At 33.7% G+C, this 9,091-nt stretch overlaps 1 protein-coding gene across 1 annotated transcript; it reads left to right on the forward strand.

Moving 5' to 3' along the window:
* Positions 1-203: 203 nt before the first annotated feature.
* Positions 204-1,396, forward strand: LOC111795436 (lignin-forming anionic peroxidase-like). The gene is made up of 3 exons (XM_023677906.1): positions 204-666; positions 755-920; positions 1,011-1,396. The coding sequence occupies exons 1-3, from the start codon at positions 427-429 to the stop codon at positions 1,394-1,396; spliced, it is 792 nt and encodes a 263-aa protein (XP_023533674.1). The 5' UTR covers positions 204-426.
* The last annotated feature ends 7,695 nt before the right edge of the window (positions 1,397-9,091 follow it).

Below are 9,091 nucleotides of genomic sequence, written 5' to 3' on the forward strand. Positions count from 1 at the left end.
ACGTGATGCTTAATTTATAAAACTTAGAAGCCATTCTTAATTTATAAAACTTTATTATTTTAGATATCATTTATTTAATAAGAAGTGTATAGTTAAACTTATTGAGAAGAATCAGCGCTTTCCCCTTACTTTTATTTTTACTTGGTTAAACAAGACAGCTACAGCTTACATGCACAAACGCGTTATCGCTTGATCTATAAATAAGAGCCTTCCAACCATCCTTTTTCTCACCAAATCAAAGGCTTCTTTCCCTCCTATTAGAAGAAAATGGAAATGCCACAAGTAGCTCTTCCCTTGTTCACAGTGCTGCTTCTTTGTTTAGCATGCAATGCCCAACTTTCGTCTACCTTTTACGACTAAATTTGTCCTAATGCACTCACCACAATTCAAACCGTTATTAGGCGAGCAATTTCTCATGAACGTCGAATGGCAGCATATCTCATTCGCCTTCATTTTCATGATTGCTTCGTTCAAGGGTGTGATGCATCAATATTACTTGATGATACTCCATCTATGATTGGTGAAAAAAATGCAGCGGCAAACAAAAATTCTATTAGAGGTTATGAGGTGATTCACGACGCCAAGAGTGAAGTTGAGAAGATTTGTCCTGGCGTTGTATCTTGTGCCGATATTCTTGCTGTGGCTGCAAGAGATGCTTCGTTTGCTGTGAGTATTTCTTCATTTGTATGCATGGTTTATGCTCAAATATTGGGTTATTTTACTAATATTGTCATATATCGTTAAAAAAAATTAGGTTGGTGGTCCATCTTGGAAAGTAAAACTTGGAAGAAGAGACTCTACCACGGCAAGCAAAACTCTTTCCGAGAGAGAGTTTTCAATTTTTCAAGTGAATCTTGAAGGACTTATCTCAATTTTTGCAAACAAAGGTCTTAGTAGAAGAGATATGGTTGCACTATCAGGTAATTGGATTTAAACTTTTTGAGTACCCCTACAAAATATAATATATGCATCGACCTTTATTAAACATTTTCACGTTAACTTTATTGCAGGTTCTCATACTCTAGGACAAGCCCGATGCTTCTTTTTCAAGAATAGAATATACAATCAAAGTAACATTGATGCAGGATTTGCTAAAATTCGCCGTCAGAAATGTCCAGCATCAGATGGAAATAGCAATTTGGCACCTCTAGATTTGGTCACACCCAATTCCTTTGACAATAACTATTTCAAAAACCTTATACAAAAGAAGGGTTTGCTTGAAACCGATCAAATCCTTTTTAGTGGAGGACCAACCGATAATATTGTTATAGAATACAGTAGAGATCCAACGGCATTCAAATCTGACTTTGCCACTGCAATGATCAAAATGGGAGACATTCAGCCTCTAATAGGAATGGAAGGGCAAATAAGAAATATATGCAGTGCAGTCAACTAAATTTATTTCCGTCACCTAAGGGTAATATAATTTTAACACCCGAGGGTTATTATGTGATCAAAGAGATGAATGTAATGCTTAAAAGTGGTATAAGATCTTAAATAAATTTAAAAAGGATATATTAAGTAAAAATGACAAAATATATATATATATATATTTTTTTTTTTACCAATTTTCTTCAATTTTTAATTAATATTAGAGAAGAAATATGGACCCATCTAGGAGTATATAGAAACTAAAAATAAGGTAAGAAAATTTAAAAAGAAATTTAGATTTTTCTAAATAAAATATTAAAAATATGGAAAGTTAACAAAAGGCCCTAGAAATGGTAAAATGGTCTTCGTCATTAAATCCAACATGCATATTCATTTCATATTGGAATGCCAAAGAAAAACTGATTTTTCGAGATCTAACCATTGGATCATTCTCAAATTTTAATAGGACCCTCACAAAAAACGCAGGTTGATGTTAGAATATTATTCATTATATGAAAAATTGAAGATTATTAGTATAAATTATAACAGTACGTTGTTATATATAAGAGAATCATGTTCAAGTAATAATCTAACGGGTCTATAGTACATGAATAAGGTTAGATGTCTTATTTCAGTAACACTATTGATATGACCCACCTTGTAATTGTTACCGACGATTTGGTCTAAATCATTAGTGTAGAGACATGTGAATGGAGGTATCTTAAAAAATGGGTTTGTATAAGAATTGACCATGAAATATTTAATCTCTTTTTATAAATCCATTAATTGAGAAGATTAATATTTCACAAGATCATCGTATGCGACTCCATCTTAATATTGAGTGAGTTATAAACTTTTGCTTGTGAAGGTTTGTCCTGTGATTTACATGGGTGATAATGAGTTTTATAGCTGACCTACCATTTTGGGGACTTGACCATAGGGAGATTAAAATATAATTGAGATTGAACTCGCTACTTTCGACATAGGAAAAGTAGATGAGCAAGTCTCTTAAATGTTGACTTCAAGACTTGAATAGTAGAGTCTCACCATCTCTTTGGCTCTCGAGGAACTTATTGTTTGTTGGATCATATAAAGATTGTTGGTTAGAGAACTAATGGTACTTAAATGAAAGATGTAACTATAGAGGTACAATAGGCTTTTAACCTAACTATAATTATTTACAATTGGTGAAGGATAGACTTGCTTATAATGATTATATCAATGAACATAACTTGTTCTACCGTACATAAGAGCTTAACTATAAGTCCATATTATTTAAGAAGCTGAATTAATTAACTTTGTATAATTAAAGCTTATAATCTATAGGTTCATAACATTCCTTACTAGCACATATTAACCGATTGATTTGAAAGAAAAGTTAGACGTATTTAAATTAATATTAATATATTCGATAGAGTAAATACAAAAATAAAAAAATATATTTAATTTAAAGTGTTAATTAGTATTAAATATATTAAATATATTTAATTTAAGGTGCTTAAATTAATATTTAATATATGAGATATATTAAATCTAACTCAATAAGATATCTTAAATATTAAAATAATTAATATACATTTAAAATTTAAATGAGATTGAAATTAATTAAATGTATATTGAGAATATGATATTATATCCTAAATCTAATTGATATTCAAATATATTATTTGACAAAGCTCTCTAAAAATCTCTTTGAACATTTCTAATAGCCCAAAATAATAAAAAAAATAAACAAATAAAAATAATTATAAAAGAGTAGTTAAAATAATAATAATAAATAAATAAATAAACAAAAAAAACAACGTTTCCCCACTTCTCTCCACTTACCTCTTATCCCTTCCCACAATTATCTCTCCTCAACCCATCCTTACCCCCAGATAACAGAAGAAAAAAAAAATAAAAGAAAAAGCCTTTACCTAGTTGGGATTTGGGGGAAATTTACTTGAAGATAGATCTGACAATAAGGTATATATTAAATCTTCATTTTCTTCTATCCTTTTTTTTTTTTTTATCCTATTGTTTAGAAATGAGAACCAATTATAGTTAGATCTTCATTGATTTATTACAATGGTTTAGCTTGGAGTCAGAAACTAAATGTCAATCATTTATACGATCCTAGTAAATCAAGTCAGATTAGTAATATTATATTAAATTTTTATCAGTAGCTAAATGAATAGATTAAAGATAGAATGACCAAAAAAAACTTATGAATAGGAAACATTGAAATAAGAAAGATTTGGAAACAGAGATCCACTCGAAATTTGGAATACATGAGAACAAATGAAAAGGCAACGGATCAAAAGAAGAGATTAGGGAATTAAAAACCACAAACTAAATATAGAGGGAAAGGTAAATACATGGTAAATACAGAGAATACTAAAGCCCACAATAACTTCAAATAGGTGTATCTACTTTCTTATACACCAGTAACCATGAAAAATAAGATTTCTAATAAAAATATAATTATAGATATATAACATTTCAAGACTTTGAACGATGGACCAATGTAAATGAGAGAAATAATGTTGTAGAGTTCAAACTTGAAACTAATGTCATAGGCTCATATAGGTTGACTCAGATTTCAAAGAACGGAATCGAAATTTCATTAAAGATATATTCGTGACAACAACTTAAGCTAGCCAGGTAAGTGACCTTACTATCGGCATGGTTATATTTGATGTTGACACATGCCCTGTGGTTCTGCACGTGTCATATTTTGATATGTGTGAATTTTCTGTAGATCTATATGCTTTCTATATGTTATGTATATGTTATAATATGTGAATTGTATGATAATAATTACGGTACGATGTGTTCAAGGATATGTTTGAGATAGGATACAAGAAGGATGCACAAAACAAAATGTAACGATAGGAGTAAAATACGTTCATGAAATGTTAAGGTTAGGTTACATACTCGAGTGATATGGATAAGAGAGATTGATGGAAGAATACGGTTAAGCTACAGGTAGAAAGGGATAGGTTTGTGATAGATTGATAGAACGATAGCGTTAGGATTGATAGAACGATAGCGTTAGGTTAAGTTCTTTTGATGAGATGACTAAGGTACGTTCACGTAATGATATGTCTGTGATAGGTATAAGAACGTTAAGGCTATGATAAGTTAGAGAACGATATGACTATGAAGTGTTTACGTTATGACTTGTTTATGATATGATACATTGTAATGCAATATGTCATGGTATGATGTGTATATGATGAAATGTTATGTTAAAAGCATAGAACGTTATGTTAGGTCTCTTAAATTGTGTGTATACAGCATGATATGAATGACATGAAATTACGATAAATTGCATGAAGTATAACCCCGTTAGAATTATGTATGATTTGAGAATTGAAGAATGAGAAACGATATGACATGAATGATGAACAATATCTGAAACGATATGAAAAATGATATGATATGTACATAATGCTAACCGGGTTGTATTAAAGGATAGTAAAAATGGAAAAGTTTTGGAACCTCGTGCATTATGTGTGCTCATGCATTTGGGGGATACTCCTATCCCATCACGAGGGTACGGACGTGTACATCCAATGGCAGGACAACGATCGTTATGCTTTGCATAGAGCTGCCGTGACAGTTACCAGTTCTAGCGGGTGTCCGGCCTAAGGGTCTCCCAGAGTATGCCCACCGGATAAGGAACGTGGCCCAGCGGTGTGCGAACTAGCTGGCGAGTCCATACTCGCACGTATGGGCTGTGTGTAGAGTATATGGTACACGTCCAAAATTACCCGTTAGGACAGCACCATAGGGAAAACGAAATGAAAAGATAGGTCCCATCATTTCATTACATATGATTGTTGCATTTTATCCCAATAGTAGGGTCACTTACTCAGTATTTCTTTAAATACTCAAGCCATGTGCTACTATATTTTTCAGGTTAAGGAAAGACATTCTTGTACGGCTGACGACGGCATCGCAATTCGAGACCATGGCACATGCATAGGATAGTAGTATTTATTTTTTTAAACTTAGGCTAGAATATGATGTTTTTAACTTAAACTCTCATATATTTTATTTAGTCTTTTGTTGTGTTGTTTTCAAAACATGTAAGTCCATGGCTGTATTTTAAGATAAATGTTATGTTTTATTGAATTTAAATGAAGTTTTTCACCTTCAATGTTTATGGTACATATCCAATAGCGACCTTAAATTAAGTAGAAAATTTTGGGTCTGTTACAACATTCCACCATTTCTCCTTGGTAATATTTTTTTAAAACTTTCTTTCTCCACTTCTTTTGAAAGAGGCTGACAAGTTCAAGATGCTCTGCAAGCCTTTAGGTTAGTATTTGAGTCGTAGCAAGAAAATTCATGTAGAGGAGATTCAACCAAACTTTATGTAACGCTCGTGCCTGAAAGGTACGTAAACCTTTCTTAATTTTCTCTTTAATCTTTTAAAATTATGGGATTTTATTGAAGACCTTCAAGGCCATCTTCCAAGAAGATACATAATAGAAAAATGCTCCAAATAGTGCAAGAACTTAATAAAATAAAGTAAAGTAGACAATTAAAAAGAAAGCAGGTCAAAGTAAACCGGGGTCAAAATCGGTCCCTTTATGGGTCTGTCAGTGTCTTAGATAGAAGTATAGGACAGGAAGAAGAAAAGAGAAAAGGAAAGGGAAAATAGGAAGGGAGATTAGGGTTTGAAGAAAGAATAGGAAGACCAAAAAGGAGAATGTTTCAATCGATTGTTGGAGACCTGGCCGGAATCTTTTCACAAGAATTCTTTCTTGGACTTAGGAGGTAAGTTATAGGCGGTTGGGTCGACCATATCTGTCCAGAACCAAGGAAGAACATTAAGTAAAGTTTATGGGTCTTTAGTCACTAGTTCTATATTATCTTGTTTGAGCAATAATAATTTCATATTTATTCACACCTTTGAGCGTGAGATATTGTGATAGTTGGTATCAAAGCCAAGTTGATACGGTTGAAATTATTACTCAATGAGATGAATGGTGGAAGTGCTTCTATGCGGGTATCTATGGAAAAGCTTGTTGGCAATAATTACAATTATTGGAAGTTATGTATGAAGCTTATCTACCGGAACAAGATTTGTGGGATTTAATTGAAGGTGATGACACAGAAATACTAGCGAACACTCCACAGAATGCTGAATTACGCCAAAAATGGAAGATCAAATGTGAAAAAGCCGTATTTACCTTGCGAACTCTTATTAGCAAGGAATATATTGATCACGTTCGTGATTTAAAGTCACCAAAGCAAGTGTGAGAAACCCTTCAAAAGTTGTTCACTAAGAAAAATACAGCTCGATTGCAATTTCTAGAGAATGAACTGACTGTGGTAACTCAAGGTAATTTTTCTATTGAAGAATATTTCTTGAAAGTGAAAAATCTATGTTCTGAAATTTCAGAATTAAATGTTGAGGAGCCAGTAAGTGATGCTCGATTACGACGTTATCTTATTCGTGGATTACGAAAAGAATTTATGTCTTTTGTTTCCTCAATACAAGGGTGGGTAAATCAGCCTACAGTAATTGAATTGGAGAATCTTCTTTCAAATCAAGAAGCCTTGGTTAAACAAATGACGAGCAACAACGAGTTTTCCCCAAAGTCAGAAGATGTGTTGCATGTCAAAGATCTAGGGAGACAAAATTATCATTCAAAGCCTTCATCAACCAATGGGAAACAATTCAGAAGTGAGGAGTCGTCAAAGAAGCCATTTAAAGCTTGTTATAAGTGTGGAAAACCTGGCCATTTTAAACGAGATTGTCGGGTGAAAGTGGTGTGTCATCGTTGCGGAAAGCCAGGCCATATTAAGCCAAATTGCCGAGTTAAAATACAGGAATCAGAAGCAAATGTTGTACATGAAAGTAAAAGTTCTCTAGATCCAATTTGGAAACTTTGCTTAACTACTGAGTTCTTGACCAGCCAACAAATGTGACCTCAGCTGTACATCAAGATGGTATTTTTGCAAGTGCTCATGCCTTTATAGACTACAATGAAGAATGAATCGTTGATTCTGGTTGTTCTCATCATGCAACTAGAAATGAAACTCTTCTATCAGATGTTCGTCCACATTTTCAAAAGAAGGTCATTATGACAGCCGATAATTCAATGCATCCTGTGACGAAAGAAGAAGATCTGAATGATGGGAGTGTCCTACTCAAGGACGTTTATCATGTTCCGGGTTTGAAAAAAAACCTTGCTTCTGTATCACAAATAACAGATTCAGGAAGGTATGTTCTTTTTGGTCCTAAAGATGTTCAAATATTATATAATGTGAAACATGTTGCTGCTAATATCATGTTCGGTGGAAAAAGAAAACAATCTTGGTATGTTTTATCAGCTGGTGATGAATATATCAAGAAAGTTGGTCATAATGCAAGCTCAACTCTTTGGCATGCTCGTTTGGGTCATGTGGGTTTCCAGTTGTTGCAGAAAATATCCACAAAACAACTTCTTGATGGTGTCCCTGTCTTTAAAGATATTCAGCATGATGAGATTTGTCCAGGCTGCCAATATGGCAAGTCTCATTGTCTTCCTTTCACAAGCTCAAAGAGTAAGCTTCAACAGTATTAGAATTAATTCATTCTGATCTTTTGGGACCGACGCGAACAGCAAGCTATTCCGGCTTTCATTACGTGATGGTATTTGTGGATGATTTCTCTCGCTTCAGTTGGGTATACTTCTTAGAACACAACAGTGAAGCCTTTTCAAAATTCATTCAGTTTAAGCATGCTGTAGAAAAAGAATTTGAATTGAAAATCAAGTGTTTGCGCACTGATAATGGTGGGGAATATCTTTCAAATGATTTTATGGAATACTGTAAGGAGCATGGGATTCAGCGTCAACTGACTTGTCCAGAAACCCCGCAACAAAATGGGGTGGCTGAGCGTAAATTAGCTCATCTTACATCAGTTTGCTTGTCTTGGCTGCATGCGAGGAGTCTTCCAAGAGAGTTATGGGCGTCAGCTTTTCAAACAGCTTGCCATGTTGTAAATCGGCTGCATCCATGGTCAGTGATAGAATCATCACCATTCGAGCTGATTTATCATCGTAAACCCAATGTAAGTTATTTTCGTATTTTTGGGTCTATTTGTTACGTTCATGTACTGAAACATAATCGAACTAAACTTGACCTAAAGGCCAAAAAATGCATTTTTGTTGGTTATGATACTCATAGAAAGGGTTGGAGGTGTATGGATCTGGAAACAAAGATGGTTATTGTGTCTCGTGATGTGATGTTTGATGAAATTTCAAGGTATAGAGACGATGCAGATAACAGCAAAAGTATAACTACTGTTGCACTTTTTTCTGACGATTCTACATCAGGGAGAAAAGAATTTCCAATTGCGACAGACATTCAAGCTGAAGAGAACAGAGAAGCCACTACAAATATTGAAGTTGCCACAAGAAAAAATCCTCAAAGACAGAAAAAGTTATCAGGTCATTTGTCTGATTTGTAGTTGACATTAATCAATTTTCTGTTTTGTCATGTTTTTTTATGGGAGATACAAGTGAAAATGAGCCGAGGTTGTACAGTGAAGCTAAAGGAATTTCAGAATGGGAAAATGCAATGATGGAAGAAATTTCAGCACTCCGAAAAAATGACACCTGGGAGCTTGTACCAAAGCCTCATGATGCCAATTTAATTACTTGTAAGTGGGTTTACAAGGTGAATAAAAAAGCTTATGGTAGAATTGATAGACACAAAGCTCGCCTTGTTGCTCGTGGGT

This window comes from Cucurbita pepo, chromosome LG01, assembly GCF_002806865.2.
Source record: "Cucurbita pepo subsp. pepo cultivar mu-cu-16 chromosome LG01, ASM280686v2, whole genome shotgun sequence".
In the NCBI taxonomy this organism is placed as follows: domain Eukaryota; kingdom Viridiplantae; phylum Streptophyta; class Magnoliopsida; order Cucurbitales; family Cucurbitaceae; genus Cucurbita; species Cucurbita pepo.

What these genes read in the sequence shown, in the direction of transcription:
- LOC111795436 (XM_023677906.1), top strand. Translation starts at nt 427, where the DNA reads ATGGCAGCATATCTCATTCGCCTTCATTTTCATGATTGCTTCGTTCAA. An exon ending in CAAGAGATGCTTCGTTTGCT is followed by an intron (nt 667 to 754) that starts GTGAGTATTTCT and finishes AAAAAAAATTAG; the next exon opens with GTTGGTGGTCCATCTTGGAA. An exon ending in AGATATGGTTGCACTATCAG is followed by an intron (nt 921 to 1,010) that starts GTAATTGGATTT and finishes ACTTTATTGCAG; the next exon opens with GTTCTCATACTCTAGGACAA.